Raw genomic sequence first — 26895 nt, 5'->3', positions numbered from 1 at the left:
GCAACAATCCCATGTTCTTGAAGAAACTTAGCAAATGGACCAGGTGCTTGTCCACTCTCAGTGTATCTACCATAGTATTCACCACCCCTATCTGATCTCACTATCTTTATTTGTTTTCCACACTAGTTCTCAACTTCAGCCTTAAAGACTTTGAAGGAATCCAATGCTTCATATTTATTGTTAAGCAAATAAATATTCATATATCGTGAGTAATCATCAATGAAAGTGATGAAATATTTCTGACCATGTGCATCCATATCAGGACAGCATATGTCTGTATGAATTATTTCTAATATACTTGAACTTCTATTGGCACCTTTCTTAGACATGTTGGTTTGCTTTCCTTTAATGCAGTCAACACAAGTTTCAAAATCAGCAAAGTGTAGAGTATTAAGTACCCCATCTTTTACTAACCTTTTAATTCTCTCTATGGAGATATGTCCTAATGTCTGATGCCATAACATAGAAGAATTCTCATTAATATTACACCGCTTAGTGCCAGTTTGAACATGCATTGAACTATAAATGGATTCGATTTGTAAATTAATATGATAAAGACCATCAGACAATATACCATTCCCAATACATTTTGAATTATAAAATAATTCAAACAAGGTGTCTTTAAAATTAAAGGAATATCCAAAAGGTACAAGTCTAGAAACTGAAATCAAGTTTAGTGAGAAACTTGGTACATAAAAGGTCCTTTCTAATTTCAAAACAAAACCATTATTCAATAAATTGCAAGTTCCAATAGCTTCCACATGTGAGTCCATCTTGCTTCCTGATAGGACAATCCACTCACTTCCCACTGGCTTCCTTAGGTTTTGCATACCCTGTAAGGAATTTGTTATATGGATTGTTGATCCAGAATCAATCCACCAGGTGTTAATATTAATATCGGTCATATTAGATTCATAACAAACAAATGAGAATAAATTACCTTTCTTCTCAAGCCATTATTTGAATCCAGAGCATTCCTTCTTCATGTGTCCTCCCTTTTTACAGAAGTAATACTTTGCTTCTTTCTTGATATCACCTTGCGGTGGTATTTTGAATTTCCCTTTCTGATTGGCTTGTGACTTGTCAGTTTTGAAAGCTTTGTTCTTCCCGTGAGTGCTTGTCAGCAATTCACTCTCACTATGTTCCATTACAAGCCTTTCTTCTTCTTGAACACACATGGTCATTAATTCATTGATTAACCATTTGTCTTTATGTGTATTGTAGGAGATCTTGAAAGGCCCATACTCAGACGGAAGAGAGTTCAAAATATAGTGCACCAGGAAGGAGTCAGACATATCAACCTCAAGTTTCTTAAGTTGAGCTGAAATGTCACGCATTTTCATTATGTGCTCACGCACACCTTTCACACTGGTGAGTCGGTAGGAGGAAAATTTCATAATTAATGTGTTTGCCAAAGCCTTTTCAGAAGTGACGAACGGATCATCAATGGCTTTCAGCAAATCACAAACATTCTCATGTTGATCGACAGAACCACGTATTCCACCTGTGACCTTAGTCTTAATGAACATCACACTGAGCCGGTTGGATCTCTCCCACCGCTCATATAGTGCGATTGCAGCTGGAGTACTTTCATCTGTAATTGCAGGTGGTTTGTCTTTCCTAATAGCATAATCTATGTCCATCCATCCATCCTAGATGGAGGAGAATTCTTTCCTTCCACACCTTATAGTTATCTCCTCTGAGCTCGGGAATATCACATCGGATATCAGAAAAATTAGCAGGTTGAGAAGCTAAAAAGATAAACAAAATTGATGTCAAAATTTGAGGCATAAATATTATCCAAATTGTATGTATTATCAATATAAACATACCATAAAATAAATCTTGCAACATAAAAATTACCTGTGGGCTAAATTTTAATGTAATAAGATTTTTTTTATAAAAAAAAATTGCGATAGATTTTTCAAACCTCACACTTTATGTGCATGATACAATTTTGTTTTTTCTATCCAAAATTAATACTTTATGATAAAATTATCAAATTATGTACCAATTCATAATTCCTGTGGGCAAGTTATGAAAATATTTTGATATTTTATCCTCATTAATCATACAAATATAATAAAAATTCCTGTAGGATAAAATTCATTATACCACGTATACTTAATTACAATTTTATGTCTAATAATTTATGTGATCTCAAAACTTTAAAAAAAAATCAATTAATTTAAGGATGTTGTGGCTAATCCAAATTAATCAAAATTATAACGATCACTAGACATAGTAACTCAATTATATGAGAGAACAAAATTAAATAAATAAGATCTCTTATACAATTGCTTAATAAAATAATAACATTATAAATCAATTTTAATTTATGCACAAATTTAATTCAAAGATTAAATAATAAGGCATAATGATCAGTAAAAATGAAATCATATGGATATGAATAGAATTAAAATACATGTTTAACAAAGCAGCTCAGCGGTAACATTCATGAATGCCATGGATCAGGACTTGGGTTTAGTATCCAGCTATAGCAAAAACTGAAAAATAATTTTATTATTGTTCACGTTGATATGTTCCTGATACTATGGACCACATTAAAATTGGTTTTTTATTATTAATAATTATTATAATAAAAATAAGAAACCGTTACAAAAACTTAAACATCCCAATACACAACAACAAATAGAAAAAACATAGAATACCTGAAAACACATCTCTGCAAGGACTCGGTTCAAGACCAGCACACACCAGATAATCAAAACCAAACACATTTTTACGGTAAAACTCGTTTCTTCCCCTCTCATGGCTAACTTTGCTTGAACTTCTATTTACTTCAATATGATTTGAACATCTATTATTATCTCGACTTGCCTCACTACTACCATGATTTATCGTATCCCTTTTTTATTATTGTGGTTTATTTTGAGCTTCTGTCGTTTCATTTTTGTTCCACCATGCGATGGAGAGACCGGTTTCGATGTGTGTGTTTCGTCCTGTGAGCGAAAAATCATTTAGGGTAAGGGATCAATGTTGCATTTCAGAGATGTAAAAAGAGAGATAGTGGGAGTTATTTTTTTTCTTGAAGAGAGTTGAAAGAAAACGATTTCATGAGTTGTATTGAGAATGAAAGATTTCTTTTTCTTCCCAAGATAGGAGAAAAACGGTTGTTTAGGATTAGGGTTCTCTCTTTTCTCTTGTAAGAAATCCAATTGGGTTTGGTTCGGGTCAACTGACCCATCCTCCCAGGATTCACCCAGCCCGTCATGATTCTTTGGGTTTTCATTCTTTGCCCCCTACCCACGCCATTTACACCCCAATCCCAACAATTTTTTTATTTGATTTTTTTTAAGAAACTCAAGGCATCATTAGTTTTTTAATCAAGTTTGAGTTATCACGACTTGCCTCACTACTACCATGATTTATCGTATCCCTTTTTTATTATTGTGGTTTATTTTGAGCTTCTGTCGTTTCATTTTTGTTCCACCACGCGATGGAGAGACCGATTTCGATGTGTGTGTTTTGTCCCATGAGCGAAAAATCATTTAGGGTAAGGGATCAATGTTGCATTTCAGAGAGGCAAAAAGAGAGATAGTGGGAGTTTTTTTTTTCTTGAAGAGAGTTGAAAGCAAACGATTTCATGAGTTGTACTGAGAATGAACGAGATTTTTTTCTTCCAAAAATAGGAGAAAAATGGTTGTTTGGGATTAGGGTTCTCTCTTTTCTCTTGTAAGAAATCCAATTGGGTTTGGTTCGGGTCAACTGACCCATCCTCCCAGGATTCACCCAGCCCGCCATGATTCTTTGGGTTTTCATTCTTTGCCCCCTACCCACGCCATTTACAATCCCAACAATTTTTTTATTTGATTTTTTTTAAGAAACTCAAGGCATCATTAGTTTTTAATCAAGTTTGAGTTATAAAATATAAAAAAACAAAAAATCTATTTTCTTAATTTTTATTTATTTTTTTAAATAAAAAAAATAGATAATACATTTTGGTATAAATTTTAACTTATTATTCATTTTACAATTTGATTAATTTGTTGCTAAAAACTATATGAAGACATCGATTAAATAAGTACAATAAGTGATTTTGGTTCAACTTTATATACTTTCTTTAGATCCAATTAAAATCATTTTTATTCCGTTTCAATTTTTTTTCAAAGTTAAGATATTGTAATACCCAAATCGTTTTCCTAAAAAGTACAAAAAGTTATTTCATTTATTTTCTTTTATTTATTTTAGATCACATTATAAAAATCACAAAAAAAGTTTTAGCATTTATTTTATTTTATTATTTTAGATCACGTTATAAAAAACACAAAAAAAGTTATAGCATTTATTTTATTTTATTATTTTAGATCATGTTATAAAATTAACAAAAAAAAGTTATTTCATTTATTTTCTTTTATTTATTTTAAACCATGTTATAAAAATCACAAAAAAAGTTTTAGCATTTATTTTATTTTATTATTTTAGATCACGTTATAAAAATAAAAATAAAAATAAAAATTTATTTTCTTCTATTATTTTAGATCATGTTATAAAAATCATAAAAAAAGTTTTAACATTTATTTTATTTTATTATTTTAGATCACGTTATAAAAATCACAAAAAAAGTTTTAGCATTTATTTTATTTTAATATTTTAGATCATATTATAAAAATTGCAAAAAAGGTTTAGCATTTATTTTATTTTATTATTTTAGATCATGTTATAAAAATCACAAAAAAAAATTTAGTATTTATTTTATTTTATTATTTTAGATCACGTTATAAAAATCATAAAAAAAGTTTTAGCATTTATTTTCTTTTATTATTTTAGATCATATTATAAAAATCACAAAAAAAGTTATTTCATTTATTTTCTTTTATTATTTTAGATTATGTTATAAAAATATTTTTAAAAAATTAATACTTTCATAATTATTTTTAGATTGTGTTATAAAAATATTTTTAAAAAAGTTAATTTAGTTATTTTCATTATTATTTTTGGATTATGTTAAAAAAGGATTTAGGTTTTTATTTTATTTTTTTTAATTGGGTTTTAAAAAGAACAAAAAGAGTATTTAATTGTTTTATTATTAAAATAAATTTAGTAAAATAATATGCATGTGCCTAATATTAAGTTGGTCTTATTTTCTCACTTCATTTTAATAGACATAAAAGGAATATAATTTTATTTGTCTCCAACTTAATTTCTTTCTATTTTCCCTAAATGTTTAAATAATTATAGAGTTATTATTTTCAAATAATGTCGATTTCTTTGTAGTTTTATTTATTATTGTTAGAATATTATAGATAAATAATAAAATAAATATCTAGTAATAATGTTGATTAATTAATAGAATAAAATATTTATGATTAATTTCTTAAACGTTGGTCATACCCCAAGTTGTACCTTTTAATCCGATTAATTTGTTTCTTATCCCGATTCAAATGTTTTATCATTTAAGTTAAAATATTAAAACCTTTTTTCAAATAACTCGAAAGAAAAGGACCATTGGACTCTAGCATTCCGATGGGAACCCTCGAATGATCGATCCCGAGCTTCGCATTTTGGATTAACCTTTCATTCTTTTCTTTTGTCCCTAAAACACTTTAATTAACTTGGACAAAATAAGGGTCATTGGGATCAAGCATTCTGATGCAACTCTTTGAACAATTCATTATTATCAAGCGTTCATTGTTCATCAAATATTTTTCTCAATTAACCTTGAATGAAAAAGGACCATTGGAATCTAGCATTCCGGTGGAACCCCGAATGTTTGATCCCGAGGCTTAGGTCTCATTCTCATCAAACGTTTGTCATTCACCTATAAAATATATCAAACCAATCAACTCTTTTTTCTCGTCGTCGTGTGATTAATCTTCAGAACCTTTTCATAAATGAAATGCATCTTGCCTTAAAATGATGCAAAATAATGCTTCATCCAAAATTGTCGAGTTGAGATAACTGAAGTTTTTCCTAATGTTGATTTGTAAATTCATTCGATGTGATGTATACGTTCGCTCCTCATCTAGTTTGGGAAAACAATGTTTCTCGTTGATTAATACAAGATAGCTTTCGCTAAAATCGACCAACAAACAAATATTTTCTACCCAGAACTACGTAAGCTTTGAATTATCTATTGCACCCGGAGATACGTAGGAGCGGGATTGCGAAATCTTATTAGGCCCATTAATAAAAAAATTAGGTTTAGTTCCTCTTTTCCCCCTAATAATAAAAACTTTTTTTAGATCTTCTCTCATTAATAAAAACTTCAAAAACATTTCCCTTCTCTCTTTTTCTATCCCAAATAAGTAGAAGATTAGAAACTAACATAAGCTAGCATTCAAATTAATCTAACTAAACGGTTCCCGTTGAATACAACTGACGTAAGGGGTGTTAATACCTTCCCCTTGTGTAACTGACTCCCAAACCCCGATATTGGTTACGATGACCATATATTATATTTTCTTTTAGGGGTTTTATCGATATTTTCTCCTTTCCTTATTTCGGAATAAATAAAGTTTGGTGGCGACTTTGTTGAGTCCATCCCGCGAGCGTGCGATTGCGCTCCGCGAGGTCGTGTTCTCATTTTTTGAGGTACAACTTGTAGGAGTTCGTATTGTAATGTGAAATATGTGTTGTTAAAGTTATTATTTTTGTGGTGAGGAAAAGGGAAGTTAAGGGTGTAAGAGGAAGTGATGGCGAGAAAGGAGACAAACCGGAAAAGTTTCTCCCTTTTCCTCCTTTTCTGTTGAAAACATGAGAGAGTATATGAAAAAAATGAGAAAAAGGATTTGTTTGATATGAGTTAAGCCTCCATTCTTAAATAGATAAGTGCCCCTCTTCCTTCTATTTTCAATTCAATTATTTCTTTTATTTCTCTAGCTTCTCTTTTTATTTTTGCCTTGATTTTTGATTGGTAAAATGAGTTCCAATAATTAGATTGAAAATAAAATAAAACATAATAAACTCAAACTTAATACACACTTAATTCTAATTAATTTTAGTGATTATTTTGATTTAAAAAAACAAAAATAAAAGGATAAAAATGAATAAAACTTGGGCACGAAAGTTCCCGGAAAAATAAAATGAATGCACTAAAATGATCAGCGCGAAATAAGCCTCTGAAAATAGACAAGTTTTGATCCAAATTTTGAAGTAAAAAATGGTCGGTTAAAACGCTCAGACTGATCAAAATGTGATCGAAAAAGTAGTAAAAAAAATGAGCATGTCATGTTAAACTATTTGATTCAGATAATAATAATAATGACGTCTATATGCTCTATTTTGAAATTTTATGCCCTCTAATTCTATGTACATTTGAAAATTGATTCAACTGGTTTGTCTGTAGATCCAAAAATTTATTCTAGTTAACATTTTAAGCACTATACGGAACGAAATGCTTACTATGATGGGTAGATGAGGCATATTTCATGGTGAATGCATTGATTCATTAATTGAGGAATTGTGAATAGATAATCATATGCAAAGGAATCACTCTTGGATCATTTTCTTATAATTCTCAATCATAATCAAAACCCTACAACGACAGTACTCTTGACTGTTATCCTTTGGACTTCTGAAACATGATGCAATGGAATGGACAATGCATTGAGATTGAGAAGACAAGCCTTTTGACTTCTTAATCAACAGATGATTGAACGAATTTCATTAAGACCAGATAAAATTCCAAAACTCCTGACTTTTCATTTAAATCTTGATAAATGCTTTTGATTGATGTAATGCATGATAAAATGAAATGATTACGCTATGACGATGCAAGTGAAAAAACACATGGTTAAATTTAGGGTATGACAAGGACATAACTAGGTCAACGTTCTGCCAAACCTGTATAAATCTATGGTGCAATCTCTTTAACCCTATCTTTTGAATTTCCAATATTTATCATTTTAATTTCTACTGATTGAGTCATATTCTCAAAAAGGACGACATAGTTATGTGACTCCCAGGTAAAGTGATTCCATACCCAATACTTTTGGATCTTCCTTTTTCCCTTGGAGAACAAAAGGGTTGAGGCGCTATTCAGAGTATACTCTCCCATAAGAATCTTGCAGAAAATGGAGTGGAACTCAAGAGTTTGAGGATTCACTAGGAGAAAACTAAAGGAAAATTATGATCCAAGACGCAGCGGAAATTAAAAAAAAATCCTTTAGTGATCCTTACAAATGGGCATGATTAGTGATAGAAATCGTTACCTCTTGTGGCAATTGAAATCTTTGATGCAGGTCTAAGGAGTGATCATGAGCGTTAAATGGTGACAACGCCTCTACTCAGTCCATACAAACGGATCCCTTCAGTCTCAGTGCTAGCTGAAGCTAGCGGAAATATACCCCAATGTATCGCACGCTCGAACATACAACAGAGTCGCCATCAAACTTTATTTATCCCCAAAGGGAAGGGAAAACATCGATAAAACCCAGGGGAAAGAGATATGTTGGGTAAGGAAGTCGGTTATACAAGGGGAAGGTATTAGCACCCCAAACATCCATGGTACTCCATGGGAACCATTTTGATTATTCTCGCTTGAATAGGTGTGAATATTTAAAGATTAATCGCAAAAGAAGGGGGAAAGGAAAAGAAATAGATAAAGTGCTCGGTGAGGATTGGGGCCCTCATGTCTATGTATCCTCATAGTGCAATGAGGAATTCAGAGCTCCATAGTTCGAAGAACTAATGGTGGGAGATGAAAAGAATTGTGATAGAAATATGGTTTGAACCAAAGGATAATGTTGTTTGAACTCCTCGTGCCTACGTATTCTCATTGTGCAATGAGAAAGTCAGAGCAATCGTTGTTCGGGACTACGAGAATAGAAAGAGAGAGATATTTGTCTAAGAAACAGGGACTCACAAGACAAACACTTCTTCAAGGAAGGATTGCAGTATTGGAGTGCAAGGAGTTGTGTGCCACTTGCTGGGGAATCAACAATTCGAGATCAAGTAAGGATAGTATCTTGGATCCAAGAGAAGGATAAACTCTTAATCGAAGAGAAAAGTAGGCATTTACCAATACGTGGACTAGCAGGCCGCCACTATAGGGTAAAGCCAAAAAGAAAGACTGAATTAAGTGTTTGGGTTAAGGGCCAAATAACTCTCGATTGACGAGGTGGACTGTCATTAGGACGTCCCAAAAGGATTGACAAGGAATCCAAGGAGAAGTATGATCGATCTCAAAAAGATGGTATAGATTGAATGAATGATTGATAAATATGGCAGCTCACGAAGAAACTAGGTTCTCCTGCCTACGTATCCTTATACTGCAATAAGGAAATCAGAGCTTTCGTAGTTCATCCTACTAGGGATGAAAGCAAATTGATTGGAGGCAAGAAGAGATGATAGAATGATTGAGTTGGAATGATTAGAATGGATAGACTTGATAGTTACTGGATGAGAATCACACTAAAGTCTATGGGTAAAGGTGGATACAATAAGCAATGAGCCAAACGTCTCGCATCCAAAGATATCCAGAATGAGTGTAGGAAAGCTCCAGTCTCATTCCTTCTTTACTACTTAAGGCTTGTGGCATGTAACTCTCGTCTTAAACTTCAAGTGGAGAGAGAAGAGTCTTTGTATTGTTTCTTGTGATGATGATGAAGACCTTATCAATCGTTAGATTCGAATTGCATTACAGTCTATGAACGGAGATGAATACGATGAACGTTGGGTCATACGTCCCATACCCAAAGATACTCAAAATGGGGGTAGGAATACTCCAGTCTCACTCCTTCTCCGTTACTTAAGGCTCGTATCGTACAACTTGATTCATGATTGATAAGTTGTTGATTATAGTCCTTGCTTTTGTTGTTTTTTTCTTTGTGAAGAGACTTGTCAATCGTATAATTAGAATTGTGCTAAAGTCTATGAATAGAGGTGAGTACGATGAGCGATGGGTCATACGTCCCATACCCAAAGATACTCATAATGGGGGTAGGAATACTCATGTCCCACTCCTTCTCTATTGCTTAAGGCTCGTGCCACACCCTTCTAACCTTGATTTAACAAGTTTTGAAGATGCCACCTTTGATGTGCTTGAATAATCCGCTGCTTGGTATGACTGAGGATGCCTTGATTGAAGATCTTGTCTTGAGGCCTTGAGCTCCACAGCTTGGAAGAAAAGTCTTATTAAGTGACCAAAGGTCTTTTGGTCACTCAAATTAGACTGTGGGATTATACAAGTTCAAAGGATTTAATTAATCAAAATTGCTTTTGATCAATTTAATCATGGGTTTCGTTTTATTTTGGGGAACTAGGTTTGGATCTACTCAAAGTTAGTAATTGTTAGAAATTATCCTAAGGGATCATGCATTGATTGATTAAAATTGATTAAAATTCTAAGTTAGAAGTCCTAAGGGAGCAAGTACATATTGGTCAAAATGTTGATTAAAGTTATATGTTAAGTCCCAAATTGTAAGGAAGTGATCAAATTCTATGTCTTATTCTAATCCTAAAGGGATCATGCAATTTTAACACAAAAATACCAAAAATAGGCCCATAAGGGCAAAATGGTTATTTTCAAAATATGTCAAATTTTATTCACGACCTAAAGTTGATTCTAACCTAAAGTTGAAAAATGCCAAGATAGTAAATTTAATCAAGAGCTAAATCAATTCTAATTAGAGTCTAAAACCTAACTAAAATTCTAATAAAAAGTCATAATTAACTTCTAAAGGAAATTCTATTTAAATTCTATTTTTTCTAATTAAATCCTAAAATCAAGATTTATTAACCTAATTAAGCTAACAATCTAATTAGCATCTAATATTATCCTAATTGATCTAATTGCAAATAAAACAATTAAGAAAAATAAAAGAAATGTAATTAAATGGGAGGTGTAAACTAGTAAATGGGGTGAGAAACTGAAATGGCTAAATGGGCTTTAGGCGAGCCCAACGCTAATTTTTGGTGCAGAAAGTATACTCCAAAATGAGGGTGGGGTGTGAAATAGAAAAGCTACATGGGATGTGTCTGAGCCCATGACCACTTCAATCGTTTCCTGGGGGTGTGTTAGCAAAGCGCATAGTGAATCAGAAGAAATACCAATGGGCTTGGCTAAGCCCAAATCTCATTTATTTCAAAAGCCACTGGGGTGTATTGTCAATAATGGTGTATGAAACGGAATTCAATGGGCTTGAACATGCTAAGTCCAACCCCTCAACTCTGTTTACTTGTTCAAGTCAACAGATTCAAACTGGTTTTCACTGCACTCTCAATCTCTCCCTCAGCCTCACCGTCCCTCTACCATGGACCACCGCGCCGGCAGCTGTCGCCGACGACAGTGGTAGCTTAGCCTAAATTTTCACCACCATCAGATGCACAAGTTCTTACTAGACATGAATATGATAATGGATTTGTGAAACGGTTCTTGGATTGGTCGATTCGAGCCTAAACAATGGAAGAACCCTAGCCTCTCAAAGTTAAATTAAATGGAGCTCATCCTGAATTGACCTCTAATACCATAGGGCTTTCACTCCCTAGCCTAGATACTACACTTTGGTACGCTCAAAGCAAGAAAATGCTACATAAGAGAAACGGACTTACCGGAGAAGACGATCTGAAACTTCAGCAGGTGAGTTCTTGATCTTGATTTGCACGTTCCTTCTTCCTCTTTCTTCTTTTTCTTCCTCTTTCTTCTTCTTCTTCCTCTTCTTCCTCTTCTTCTGAATTTGAGAATGGTGAACAATGAAATGAAAATGCAGTGGTTAATCTCAAGTGAAATTGAAGCTTCAATGGCTTTTTGAGAGAGAAATAGAGCTCTGGTGAAGGTGAGGGAGAGATTGTTGCAGAGTGAGTTAGTTTCGAGCAAAATGCTAAGAGTGATGAAATGATGATGATGATTGTGTTTAAATAGAGATGAGGTTTGGGATTTGGCTAGGCTTGGAATGAGGTTAGGGTTCTGTTAGAGAGAGGCTTGGAGTTAGTTAGGGATTGCTCATTGAGTTGGTGGTTAACTCAGTTAGTTAATCTTGACTCAGTTAGTTAGGATTGGTTAGTTGGTTAATGAGTGAAGAAGCATTTGTGACTGGCTGTTATAGGTGGCTTAAGTGGAATTGGACTTACTCATGAATGATAACCTGCTGAGCAGGTTTTCCCTTTAGTGATTAATGAATTGGTTTGTGAATTGGGACTTTGCAATGTTATTTCACTGTTATGCTTTACAAGCCCGGACATATGCTTGCTTTGATTTTCTTTGCACTTTATTGAATTGTTATGGCTTGGTTAAACCAGGGCATTCAACTAGTTTTGCTGCAGGGTTTAGAAATGGTCTTGGTTCATGTTGATGTAAGACATTTTCCCATAGTTGCTTGGATGAATGAAAGTGTTGCAGATGGTTTTGTTGCTGACTTGTAGGGAATTGCAGACTTGGTTAATGTGCATCTCATGGTGGTGTGGCTGCTGAAAGGTCAATACATTTGTATGTGAATGTCCTTATTGTATTGCAATCGCCTTCCATTATTTTCTTTACACCACAAGGTTGGCTCAAGGCAAGGTTTCATGGTGTTGTTGGATATTGGTCAGGTTCATGCTTGGTCTGTTACAAGGTCTGTCTTGGTCAGTTGTGTGGTAAGATCCCCATGACCTTGCATTTGTTTGGTTGGTTTTGAACAATGATAGCTTGTACTGCAGGTTGCTTATTTCCATGTTGAACTGGTGCAAGCTTGGTTCAGATTCATTGTTGTAGGGTCAATGTCTTGAGTTGGCAACATGTATTTCAAATGGAGAATGGTGTTGATACTTGCAGGATTAATACCAGTTGAATTAGTCAAAACCAAATGCCATGTAGTTATGATCAAGGTGAAGCTTAGCCAACAGCACATGCTTTTGGATGATGGAGTGTTATAGTGAATCATTGCCCTATTTCTGCTCAAGACCCATGGTAATGTATTGATTGATTTTGCAGGTTGTTGTTGTTGTTTGGTGGCAGGCTCATGGTTGCTGCAGGATTCTAATGACAGGATATGGAATGGATCGCTACAGCAGTAGGGCATGCATTTCCAGGGCTTGGTACATTGTTTTGGTTTTGTCACATGGCTAATGATTGGTCATTGCAGGATTTGCTGCAGGTTACATTATGGTTCTTGGTTGGCTCAAACAGGGCAATGGCATCTAGCAGGTTTTGTGCAAAATTATTGTGGCTTCCATTCATGTTTTCTGTCTACTGCATGGCCAATTGTAGGTTTGTTATGGCCTTGTGTTGGTTCAAGAATAGAGCCTTGGCCTTGTAGTGTGGTGTATTGTGAGCAAGGAATGAGCACACTCTTGTGGTGCTGTTGCAGTTGGTGTTAGTGAACTGACATGCTTGGCTGCTTGTTGTTCTATTCCGTGGCAAGTTCCTGGTTAGTGTGATGGAGCATTGTGGTGCACCATTGTCATTTTATGTTTGAGATCCATGACAAAGTACCAACTGCTTTTGCAAGCTTGGCTTTGGTTGCTACAGCCTTCATCTGGCTTGTGCATTGGTTGTCATGGTGAGTTCAATTCCAAATCCACATGAACAGTTTTGTCCAATTGGTCGATATATGTGCAGTTTTTTAATTGTGTGATCAGGGCACTTGGTAGGGTGGATACAGGACCTGTTTGGCCAGATAGAGTTAAGGTTGGAAGTGCAACAAAACATAGGTCATGACATGAGGGACATGAAATTGAACATGAGCCAAATTACTTGAAAATGAAGAAACCAAGCAAAAGCATATTAAATTAAGACCTTTGGATGATGCATCAAGGCCAAGTGGGTTAGATTAGGTTTTTGATGGTCAAAATGGGGAGGTTGACTTTGGTCAAAGTTGACCAAAAAAGTCAATTGTTTACCAAAGTCAACAATTGGTCAAAGTTCGTTTTTTTTGTATTTTTCTTGTAAATGGATATTGAATGGATGATTATGTGTGATTTTAGGGTTTACGGGATTTGGGTTGACTTTGGTCAAAGTTGACCAAAAAGTCATTTGTTGACCAAAGTCAACAATTGGTCAAAAATGTCAAGTTTTGTATTTTCTTGTGTAGAAACACATGTAATGGTTTAGAATGACATGGAATGGATTGAAATGGTTTGAAAAGTGATTGGAAATTGGTTTCACAATTGGTTTAATCATGACTTGAATGTTTGACTTTTGAAAAGAAAATAACTTGACTGATAATGTATATGAACAAGGACATGAAATGAGACCATAAGGTTAGGGTTTTGATATAACTAGCAAGTGGCTTGAAACACAAGAAGTTTGGTTGTTTGGTTGACCAGAACCAAAGATGTATCCACAATCATATGAATGGCACCAATGACTTTGGACCAAGACTAATGCTCAATGAAAGATTAGACCAAGCGGGTTGATAATGTGTGAAGATTTAGGGATCATGAATGCACAGTCATGCCACCAAGTTCATTTGATTCACCATCTCCTGATTAGAGCTTTGGAGACCAAGATAAAGGCCTGGGGAAGCTCCATGAGAGCATGCCTTGAGGAATTAGGGCTTTAAAGGCCCTAGATTGTCTGGTCACACCTTTGTTTAATTCAAGCCTTCACCGCCATCATTAGGGTTTCACAATCCCTCATGCTGATGATATGGTTAGACCATGCCTTTGAGCTTTAACATCCACACAAACCCTAGCTTTATAAGCCCAAGTTTCTTCTGAATCCATGATGAATGATGCATGTGGATGGATTACGAATGTATGCAAGTGATCTCCTGATCAAGTGGTTGGATGAATAAGTGAGAAAGGGGAGGGAAAATTTTGGGGTATAACACTAGCTGCTACGAATGAAGGTTTTGAGTGAGAGAGAGAGAGAGAGAGTGAGAGAAAATTTCATCAAGTGAAATGCTTTTGCACAAGGGTTCTATTTATAGAACCACTTGTATGGGTTGCAAGCTAAAAAGTCCACTTAAGTGTATGTGGCCCATATCTTATGATATACCAAAAACTGCTTAAGCGTGTGGTACCTTACCATATTTCGTATTCTACTTAAATGCATCGTACCTTACAATGTTCTGCAACTCACTTAAGTGCACCATACCTTACGGTGTTCCTTATTTACTTTATCTATCATCAATCCATCCTTTTGTGTGTGACCATGTAGGTTTTTGCGACATTGACAATTATATTAAATAACGTATTTAACATAATAAATAGTGAGCGGTATCTAACAACACATCACTGCTACCCAAGACATGAAAATGTCATGTGATTTGACAAATCCCTTTTTGTGATAATACTTGTGTGTATAATTACCATTTTTGCCCTTATGTATATATTGAACACAAGGCATAGATCGTGTCATCCTTGTCCAATTCAATATTGGGCCCTTAGACATTTTTCCTGTTTCGCAGGATAGGCAAATTCCATCTAGGTCACTCATGTCCCTCTGCATTCTTCGTGGAGTACCCATCAATTGTCTTTATGGTCATCCAGTTACGGACAATGTTTGATCAACAATAAATCACTCGACTCTACATCTAGGGTCCATAGTGGTTTCAGGTCGAAGGGTGGTATACACCACTATCACCATGAGAATAACTTATGACACTTTGTATAACATTCTATGTAGTATTCCCATAGCGGGTCAATCCAGTATAAATATTACTTCTAATATTCATACTTATGTTTAAGACTTGATAACTCTTTATCCATGATCCATGATATGTGATCGTCAGTCTATATACATAATAATCTTAATGCTTTAATATTATCTCACTTCATAACAAATCTCGACTACGGATACTTTAAGAATAATGTCCTTATGTTTAATGGGATCTCATGATTAAGTCACACTTGATACATTAAACGGACTAGCTATTCTAGGGACTTTATTAAACAAGCATAATAAATAAAAAGTCTTTTATTATTAATAAATAAATCGATACAAGTACCAAAAGTATTCGCCTCTAGGGCTTACACTAACAAAAACATTCTTTTATATTCTTCAATTGATCAATGTAAACGCTGAACATCTTAGATGCCTGGAAAAGTAAAGAATCTCTGACCCACGGAGGGGATCCTTGGAGGTATGAGATATATAAAAAAAATTGAAGAAGAGGTCAAACAACATGTTTCCTTGGTATTCACACCAATAATGAAATACCTTAGCAAAGGCCCAAGAATAAGGGTGCAATTAGGAAGGAGAAATATTGACAGCTCCAAAAACTTCTCCTCAAACTCACTAAAAAGAAACTTGAACTTAAACCGAGTAAAAAGCCACTCATAGAAAGCGATAAAGCATCTATCAAAATATATGCAAACCCTTTTGCCAACATTGAAATGTGAGACCCACCAGTTAGAAGATGGATCCACTTCCACGTGTGCCTCCTTCATTTTCTCGGCAATATCAAAGAAATAAATCTTTCCCACCAATTCAAGATCCACCTAGTGGTACATCCCAACATTTGTCGGATCCACTAAGTTTGTATCTCTCTGTCTAACCATTTTTTCATGACTCTCATGAAAAAGGTAACGATGGCTATACATTTCATTTTTATTCCTAAAAACAGAATGATCTCTAAGTTCTATATTGCTACAGTATTGTCCATGTGTCACCCTAAAATTATTGATAAGGAAGAGAGTTTATCGCTTATCTCGAGTCGTTACGGATGCATCTAGATCAGTGTAAGATTTGATGGAGTAGGCCCGGTGGGTAACCACCTCATTAAAATCGAAATTACTGAAGTTCCCCTCTCCATATTCTTTAGAGGTAATGAGAGGATGATCACCACTTTCTACGAAAACTTCATCCAAATCTATAACTATCATTAAACATAATAAAATTAGGATTAAAGGCGTTAACTTCTAAATGTTCATCAATTGGGACATCATGGTTCTCGTGAATTATTGATACTAGAGAATCTCCCCCATCAACTTCATTTATATTCTTAGGAGCATTATCTAAGTTGTCCATGGTGAATGCTAGAAAGATAAATAGAAAATGCAAGGGAGGGGGTTATAAATGGTACTGAGTAAGAGATGAAGTGAATAGACTACTAAGGATAATAGGATCTTGATAATGAGGATGAACCAAGAATTATGGACCAAAACAAGAAGGAAAATATGAAAATAGCATAAATCACCAGAACTTGAGAGAAGAATGAGAAGAAATGGTTTGCAAAAAAATATAAAGTCCAGTTTTTAGAGGGAACGAAAATTGTTTGAAAGGTCAAAGAAACCTTTATATAATGGAAGAGATGTAGTGAATCAACATCGTAGAATGAAATAAAATGAGAGGTGAAAATGAACGGTCTAGATGACACCTTAAAAATGTAACGACACTTGAGTACACACGAGCTCTCTAGGGGAAAATGACATGCCCTAACCTAAGAACCTATTGCCATGTGTGATAAAACTTTTGAAATATCTCAATGATGAGATTGGAATTTAATGAAGTTGTCCCCAAATTCCAAATACCGCTTTGGATTAGTTCATCAACAATAATCTCACAGTTTTTCCAAACATCAAAAAGGGCGAGACAGAAAGCACATAGTATCACTTGGTATTGTTTACGTGCTTTAAGTATCAATTTTGTTTTGATGTTTTACAACTCAATAATTGTTTCATTGCGTATTTGTAATTTGTCTGTTATTTCAATTCATCAATGTGATTGTAATGTTCTTTTCATTTGATTGTAATCACTTTTGCTACTTAACTGTACCACTAAGAACCATTTACATTTTATGATATATTCATTTGATCCTTGTTACCTATTTCCTTTTTGAGCTTGTGAAAGTTATTATTTTGTCATTTCTACATGAGTAGCTTGAATCACAAGTTAGAACATTTGAGTTTTGATGATTTCGTATTTGATTTGAAGCATGTGTTATATTTGATTTGAATCATAACCTCATTTGATTTAAATCAAGTGAAAATAATGATTCGATACATTAGCTTTAAAAAGCACATTTTTTGACATTGTCCATATTAATTCGAATCACAAATCCTTCTTAATTCAAATCAAACCTTTAAAAAAATCCAATTTTCATCACTTATTTAAATGATTGTTTCTTATGGTGAAAATAACAATTGTGGGAAACCTATTGTGATCCATAGAGGCAAAATTTGTGATTTATGTATTTTCTTCTTAGTGGCTTCATCTTTACATCATTCTTCTCTCTTCTTCTCCAAGCATCAACCTTTTGATATTGAACCCGTGTCAATTCTTTATCCTTTTTTGTTGCATCTTATTTTGTCCAATTTGGTTGTTGTTCTTGTGTGAATTTGAGAATGAATGGATCGATCTTATTGAAAATTGATCAAGCTTTTAATAACAATCAAGAACCAAGACCCACTCATCTAGAAACTTGATTGAACCTTGTGTGTGTGTTCTTCATTCATCAAAACTGAATTACTTGACTAATCACTTGTAATGTCATTTATTGATAAGATTTCTTGGCACAGTTCACCATCTTTAACCTTAGTCTTATTTCTTGTTTATGGACCCTCCTCTAAAGGTTGAGTATAAGGGAGACTAGTGTTACATTTATGGTATCTAATATTTTTATGTGTAGCTGGTTTTTCTTATCGTAACATGTGCAGGTATCATTTATCGAAGGGAGTTTGGCATATAGTTGTTATCTAACAAGATGAGAGTTTCTATTATACTCCAAGGAAGACTTTGGCAGAATCAAGCATCAAACGGTTTGTAAGAAGGAGTTGGAAGTTGTCCTTCTTTGGTGGCATTGGAGAAAGATTGCTTGTAGACAAAATGGGGAGTTGTCTAATATACACTTAGTTAATGGCAATCTCTCGAACAAGAAATTGGTGGGATCAAGGGGATTGCCACACACAAACACTTAGAGCAGGTTATTATTGATAACGAGGTTATGGGATCTTGTATTGTGTTAGCGGTTTAGTGTCTGCATCATCAAAGGGAATTATCGTATGATACTTTTTGTAATCAAAATGTTGTAAATATTTTATCATCATAGTCAAAGATCATGATTATGTTTCGATGGCATCATCCATTGAAGAGTGCATGTAGGCAAAGTAAGGGCGAATGTCTAAACACTATATATCCATGTATATCTTTCTCTTTCCATATCCTTTTACTTTACAAGCATTCATTCATTCATATTTGATGTTACATATTTGTAAGATTGCATTAATTGTATACCATATAGGTTAGATCATGCTTAGGTATGTGGTGTATCAATCTTAAGGAATCATCATGAAGTCAATTGTGCATTGTTAATAACATCTAAGTAATGTGTTTTAAATCGCTTTGTTTAAAGTGACTTTAGTTGTCATGTAAGTGATTTGCACTATAAGCAATAAATCTCATGGTAACCTCATGTACCATTTCATATGCTATTGATTCACTAAGATTATTCCAAGTTCTCGTGTTTGTATTTTACTTATGTGCTTCTCAAAATCCTCGATTTCGTTATATGAGACCTAAAAAGGTTTTCAAATTGTCTAAATACATCATTCATAGAATGCAAAAGATATATCCAATCTTTGACCAAAAACTTAAATACAGAGCGTTTCACAATCCTATGTGAACTAACCCTAAAACATTATGAAGCACCTTAAGCATCATTCACAACCCTACACAACAAAGTATTGTCCATCATTATATTTTTTTATTAAGTATAAATATTAAATATTTTAAACTTTAAAACAAAAACAAAAACAAAAAGATAAATTAAAATTATTATCTAATATAAAGAGAATGACAATATTTGAAGACTTATTTTCTAAATAATCTTAAGGCTTGTTTGTTAAATTATTTAAAATATTTCAATTTTCTGTTATAAAGTTTTAAGTGATATTTTTTTATAAAAAAAACTTCAAATGAAAAGTTAGTTAAAACAACTTCTCATACAAAATTAAGAGTAATGTTATTCCTACACCTAAATTCTTACACCAAACACTGTTCACCGTATTTATACGGTGAACAGTGTTTTTTTAATAAAATAATATAAAATATTTATTTTAAATAAAAAATATTTTTTTAAAATTAATTTTATAATAAAAATATAATATTTGTCATTAACAAATTTTATTATTACATTAATCACAAAAATATATATTATTAACTACGTATTTTCCTCCTAATACGTTATTAACCGACTTCACTATTTCATTAATCAATATAAAACATAATATTAACAAAATTCTGACATTAATTTATAAATTAAATTATAAGTTAATATCATAATTTGGTTAATATTATGTGTTTTATTGGTTAATAAAATAGTGAAATTGGTTAATAAGATACTAGAAAAATATGTGGTTAATAACATATATATTTGCGGTTAATAGAATAATAAAATTGGTTAATGATAAATATTATATTTTTATTACGAAATTAAATTTTTTTTTTAAATATTTTTTTAAAATATTTTTTTATTTAAAATAAAAATTTAATATTATTTTATCAAAAAAATACTGTTCACCGTATAAATACGGTGAACAGTATTTGGTGTAACAATTTAGGTGTAGGAATAGCATATCTCAAAAATTAAATGCTACTTTCTTTTGCTTTTGCGATGACTTATTCTTTAGATGGTAAACCTTTAAAAAATAATAAAAATAAAAATAATATTAGATATTAAAGTTTGTTTTAAACATTAATGATATATCCCTAAATCTTAGCACAATCAAATCAAATCTTACTACTTATCATTATTAATTTTCACCAAACTCAGTTATATATACACACAAGTGAGGAAGACCTCAATATTTACAAAGAAATATCTTATTTAATAATTTTCCTTTACATCATCCATGTCACACAACACCAAACCTTCTTCTTTTACAGCATCCAACACAAAACTTTGTTCCGCATCCATGTCCGAGAACACAAAACCTCGTAAAAGACTTATCATCAAACTCAATTACCCTCCTAGTTCTAGGAAATGCGGTTCAGATTCTTATGATAGAGATGAAAACAAGAGAAGGAAGATTCAAGATTCTGTAAAACCAATTGTAACCTGTTATTGGGTTGATTTAGATTATCGTACCAAATCAACAACTTTGTCTCAACCAAAGGATAACAATGTCGTTGAAAACAAGAAGGTGATCAAGAACCAAGTTTCCAAGGTAGTTATGTCTCAACCAAAGGATAATAACATTGTTACTGAAAATAAGAAGATACTCAAAAACCAAGTTTCAAAAACAGAAATAGCTTTTAATGGTCCGAAAGAAAGTTCAAGACTTTGTTCAAAAAGCATCTTGATGGTGAAGGATTCATCAAAAACAACCTTTGTGGCAAGAGCTGAAGAATGTGGTTTGAAGAAACCGATGGAGTGTGATAATAGGAGGCAATGTTGGTTGATTTTGAAGAGAATGTTAGTAGATAGAGGTGGTTGGGATTTGAAAGATCCTCCAAAAATAGCAATATTTGATAAGTCTAAGATAAAGGCAATATGTTTGAGGAAATAGAGAGAAAATTGAGGTTATATGCAACACCAGAAGAGTTTGCTAGTGACAAAAGACTTGTGCTCTCTAATGCAATGCTAATGTATCCACCAAGGAATCATATTTATCAAATTGCAAAAAAAAAACAGTCAGAATTTCGAACACAAATGGAAGTCATTGAAGAATATGTGGGAACTTGAGGATATAAAAAGTGTTGAATTGTAATTCCTTGTGTCAAACAGGTTGCTCGACAGAACAAGGAAGTGTAGAATCACCTAATGTGTTAAGTAGTGTTAGCTATTTTGGGCTCTTACAATTTTGAGCTTTCATAGTTTTGGGCTTTGGCTTGAGGTCCAAGTTAACCTAAATCTATAAATAGAAGGAGTAACCCTTATTTTTGTAACAGAGGTGAATAGAGTGTTCATAACACTTGTAATTCACAGTATTTTGCAGTTGCAAAGTGAATCAAGTTTTCCACAATTTGTGGGCAGAGAGAAACTCTGCAAAATTTAATTATTCTTCTCCTTCATCGTTCTATACACTCTTTCTTTCTCCATTGTTCTTTCTTTTCATTGTTATTGTGTGGGTAATAACAATCTTGTTCATCAAGATTGATTGAAATTCTCCATGGGCTTTGGGGGATTTCCAACATCTGGTATCAAGAGCTCCGGTTTAATCGATTCGTGTGAAGAAAAACGCCATGGCAACGAATCATCCAAACGGGTATTTTCCAGCAAATCTTCTGATTCTCAAGAACAACAATTATGAGAATTGGTGCAAGCAGATAAAGGTTGTGTTCTGTTATCAAGATCTTTGGGATTTTGTGAAGGAAGGAGTAACAACGCTTGCAGAAGCCGCGAGAGATCAAGAAAAGGATGCACATAAAGAATTGAAGAAGAGAGATTATAAAGCTCTCTTTATAATCCACCAATATGCTAATGCAGATAACTTTGAAAAGGTTAGTGATGCAGAGTCAGCGAAAGAAGCATGGGAAATTCTGGAGAAATCGTTTGGAGGCGCAGAGAAGGTGAAAGAGGTGACGTTACAAACTCACAAAAGAACGTATGAATTGCTTCAGATGGAAGACAATGAAAGCATAAATGATTCATTCACCAAGTTTACGAAACTGGTGAATCAAATGAAGGTATGTGGAGAAGTGTTGACATCAAGATCTGTTGTTAGAAAGATCTTGAGGTCATTGGCTCCAAAGTTCGACCACGTGGTAGTAGCCATAGAAGAGTCAAAAGATTTGCCAAAACTGACAAAGGAAGAGATTCAAGGGACGCTTGAATCTAATGAATAAAGAATGGATGAAAGAGCTGCAGGAAAGTTGAAGATTGATATGGCTTTGCAGGCTCAATCGGCAAAAGAAAGAAAAGGAAAAGGTAGCTGGAATGGCAACAAAGGAAAAGGAGGCTACAACAATTCGACTAGTCGAAATCAGCAAGAAGGAAACTGGTCGAATCAGAGAAAACCTTAGAACCAAGGCAACCAAAGAGGTGGTGTTGCAGGTAGAGGAAGAGGTGGAGGTCAAAAGGCAGACAAGAGTCACATTCAGTGTTGCAATTGTCAGAATTATGGTCACTATTCTAGTGATTGTCCAGAAAAGCAGAAGAATCAAGAAACTTATGCAAAGCTGGCGAAACATGAAGAAGAAGAGACGTTACTGATGGTTACAACAATAGACGAAGAGAGATTCAAGGACCAGTGGTACTTGGACTCAGGATGCTCATCACACATGTCTGGAAGAAAAGATTGATTTGTCAACATAAAGCCCTCAATGAAGAACATGGTGAAATTTGCAAATGACAACACTCTAGCAGCTGAAGGTGTTGGTGATGTTCTGATTATGAGGAAAGATGGAAAGAGGTCAGTAATTTCAAATGTTTTGTACATACCAGGTATGAAGAGTAATTTTCTCAGCATAGGGTAGTTGGTCGAAAAGAACTACAAGGTGTCAATCAAAGACAAGATGATGAGAGTTCTCGACTCAAATAGAAGGTTGATCTTGAAGGCTCCAATGTCTCATAATAGAACCTTCAAGATTGAGCTTAATGTGATGGAGCATAAGTATCTTGCAACAGCAGCCAACAAAGATGAATGGATATGGCATTATAGACTTGGTCATCTCAATTTCAAAGACATCAGAGATTTGAAGAGAAGAAATATGGTTTCAGGATTACCAGAAATCGACATTCCAAACGAGGTATGTGAAGATTGTGTGCAAGCGAAGCAACATAAGAACAACTTCAGTAAGGATGCATGAAGCAGGTCGAAGGAAATTCTTGAAGTCATATACTCTGATGTATGTGGTCCTCTCTAGGTGGATTCGATTGGAGGTAACAAATACTTTATTACATTCATAGATAATTTCAGTCGAAAATTGTGGTCTTACATGATCCAAAAAAAAAGTGAAGTGATCGAGGTATTTTCCAAGTTTAAATCTATGGTCGAAAGACAGAACGGTCGAAAGATCAAGATTTTGAGGACTGATGGTGGTGGAGAATATGTGTTGAAAGACTTTGATGTATTATGTGTGAAAGAAGGGATTGTGCATGAGGTGGTGCCACCATACACTCCACGGCAGAATGGAGTCGTAAAAAGGAAGAATAGAACCATCATGAATATGGTTAGAAGTATGTTGAAAGGCAAGCATCTACCCAAACAATTATGTGGAGAAGCTGTGTCGACTGCGACATATATCCTGAGCAGATGTTTGACGAAGAAGCTGGAAGGAATCACGCCAGAAGAATGTTGGTCTGGTGTAAAGCCTAGCTTGAGTCATCTGAGGGTGTTTGGATCTATAGCACATAGACATGTGCCATATCAATTGAGAAGAAAACTTGATGAAAAGTACAGTCAGATGATCCTGATAGGATATCATTCGACTGGAGGATACAAATTGTTCGACCCAGTGAATAAGCAAGTGGTGATCAGTATGGATGTGATCATAGATGAGCTTAGGGAGTGGGATTGGACTGAGAATGTCAAGAAAGATTCAGTGAGAATCTTTTGTGACGAACCAGCTAGTGAAGTCGAAAGAGAAGTTCGACAGGAAGAAGTCAGAGGTGAAGCAAGTACAAGCAGACCTCAAAGAACAAGACACATGTATGCAAGGTTGCAAGAATGTGTGATTACATCAGATGATGTGGTCAATGAAGAAGGTGAGATGGTACACTATGCTTTCTACGCAGATGTCGAACCTGTCAATGCAACTAAGGCATTGGAAATTTGAAGTGGATGAAAGCAATTGACAAAGAGCTGAAGTGAAATTCTAGTTATCAGACTTTAGATGTCACACGGGTTGTTATGACATCCAATTCTTCACAGACAAGAATTATGCAGAACTTAACAGTAAGTGCAGTAAATAACACAAGTAATTGTTTACCCAGTTCAGTCCAACATGACCTACATCTGGGGGCTACCAAGCCAGGGAGGAAATCCATTATTAGTAGTATTAATTCAAAGCTAAACTCACCCGTTTACAACTTGTCACTTAATCCCTACCCAATGCAATTTCAATCTTACTCTAAGATCAGAGTTCCTACTCACTCCCCCTCAATCACCTCATGATTACTACCTTTAATCAATATTAAAGACAATTTTGAAGTCACACTTCAAACAACTCTTGATTGTGCTTAGCAGCTTTAATCAAGATACACAGCACTCACGCTTAAAAGCTTTGAGCGACACAACACTTACAACTCAATGAACACCCTATGTCAAAGCAATCATCAACGTGATAAAGGCTTGGCTTACAAGATATGTCTAATACAAAACTCACAAAAATACAGCAGTGAAGTATGATGGACACACTTAATCTTCACGCCTCAAAATCCCCGAAACTGAATGAAGGAACGACTTCCTTTTATATTGCAGTACCTGGGCTTTTGCACTTGTATTCTCCTGAATTTAAGGTCACGCGAGTTCCCATAAATTCAACATCTAGGTTACTAACAAATAGGCTATTTGTTAGGTTCATTAAATGTAGTTTGGTTGTTGATTTCCTGGATTTTCTCTAAGCTGTTGAATCCCTGAAGAATAGCCTGAGAAAAAGCTGAAACAGAAAACTGAACAACCTACAATATAGCATATGCTGTCAGGAATGAATGTCACGACATTCAGCTTGACATCAAGGATCATATGCTGAGTCTGTTTTTCCAGAAAACAGACTGTACAATTTTGCTGACCTGTACATGACCAAAATGACCATACTACAGTAACAGCTTACAATAATAAATGTCAAAGTATCCAATTTGACATTTACACATTTGGCCTTAAGTCAGTTCTGTTATCCTCTTGAAGAACAGACTAAGAAACATACTGAAGTGTAGCAGAACACCACTCTGTCTATTATTCAGTATATACTGTCCATGATGAATGTCATAACATCCAGTTTGACATTCATATAGTAGGCCTTATGCCAGGCCTGGTTCTTCCTTGATAACCAGACTGCAAATGAATACTGAGCTCTAACAGAACATCAACTGTTCTATTCCTCAGTATCTACTGACAGGGATGAATGTCACAGTATCCAGTTTGACATTCAATAAATCCTGTATTAGCTAATCCTGCAGTAACTACTCAAGTGTGTCATGACATCAGTCAAGACATCAGAGTACAGTTAGATATTCTAACCTACAATGCAGTCACACATACACACCATGTCATGACATCAGTCAAGACATTAGAATCCAGCTAGTGTTTTACCATATAATGCAGCCAATTAAACACCTACAAACTCCCCCTTTGGCAAATTTTTGGCTAAAACACTTTGATCCCCATAACAGAGTTCATACTAGCGGAATCACACATCTAGCAGGAAATAAACCTAGTTAATACACTCAGAGTGGCAGCACACTCACACACATTGAAGTTAAATAAAAACTTCACAAAGCAGCACACATACAGAGGAGCAGAAGTTAAATACAAAACTTCAACACACATCAGCTGCAGGGGAGGAATCTTCAAGTCTGTCATGAACGTCTGTTGTCACAGACCAATCTGTTGTCTGGGGTATCACCTGTTACTCCCCCTTTTTGTCAAAAATGTTGTCAAAGCCAACAACATAAATAGAGAAAAATGACAGACTTACAGACTTGGTTTTACTTCACAGTTTCAACCAAGTTAGTACCCACTTGATCTTGCTTCATAGCTTTGATCAAGTAATCACCCACTTTTGCTTTACTGTAGGTACAACCATATCAGATGCCATGACTTTGTTTCTGACATCCAGTACCACTCCTGCATGAACATCGTCCTTGAATTCCTGCAGGTGCATAGGCCTTCTCACGTTAGGGTGTCTCCTTACCCTCTTGTTGCCACACTTGTTGCAAGTGGTATAGCTATGATCTGTTGACCAATCAGAACATAGTTCCAACAAATACATTCCAAACATCATTGGTTGCTATAAGGTCTCAGAGAGACATATTCCCAGTTTGCCCCTTAAATTTTCAAACTGAGTAGCATCCAGAGCCTTTGTAAATATGTCAGCCAGTTGTAGTTCAGTGGCTACATGTTCCAAAGTAATCACCTTGTCTTCCACCAGATCTCTGATGAAGTGATGTCTAATGTCAATATGTTTGG

The 26895-nt window shown here is 34.4% G+C and overlaps 2 protein-coding genes across 2 annotated transcripts; one reads left to right on the top strand and one right to left on the bottom strand.

Annotated features, from left to right (window-relative positions):
- Positions 1-956: 956 nt before the first annotated feature.
- On the bottom strand, positions 957-1643 carry LOC127094745 (uncharacterized). The gene has a single exon (XM_051033535.1). It carries the CDS (start codon positions 1641-1643, stop codon positions 957-959), a length of 687 nt encoding a protein of 228 aa, XP_050889492.1.
- A 19096-nt stretch (positions 1644-20739) lies between these two features.
- LOC127094744 (uncharacterized) lies at positions 20740-21333 on the top strand. The gene has a single exon (XM_051033534.1). The coding sequence runs from the start codon at positions 20740-20742 to the stop codon at positions 21331-21333; it is 594 nt and encodes a 197-aa protein (XP_050889491.1).
- Positions 21334-26895: the final 5562 nt, after the last annotated feature.

This window comes from Lathyrus oleraceus, chromosome 6 (genome assembly GCF_024323335.1).
Source record: "Lathyrus oleraceus cultivar Zhongwan6 chromosome 6, CAAS_Psat_ZW6_1.0, whole genome shotgun sequence".
Lineage (NCBI taxonomy): Eukaryota > Viridiplantae > Streptophyta > Magnoliopsida > Fabales > Fabaceae > Lathyrus > Lathyrus oleraceus.
This window is presented reverse-complemented; position numbering and strand designations above follow the sequence as displayed.

What these genes read in the sequence shown, in the direction of transcription:
- LOC127094744 (XM_051033534.1), top strand. Translation starts at nt 20,740, where the DNA reads ATGTCCGAGAACACAAAACCTCGTAAAAGACTTATCATCAAACTCAAT.
- LOC127094745 (XM_051033535.1), bottom strand. Translation starts at nt 1,643, where the DNA reads ATGGACATAGATTATGCTATTAGGAAAGACAAACCACCTGCAATTACA.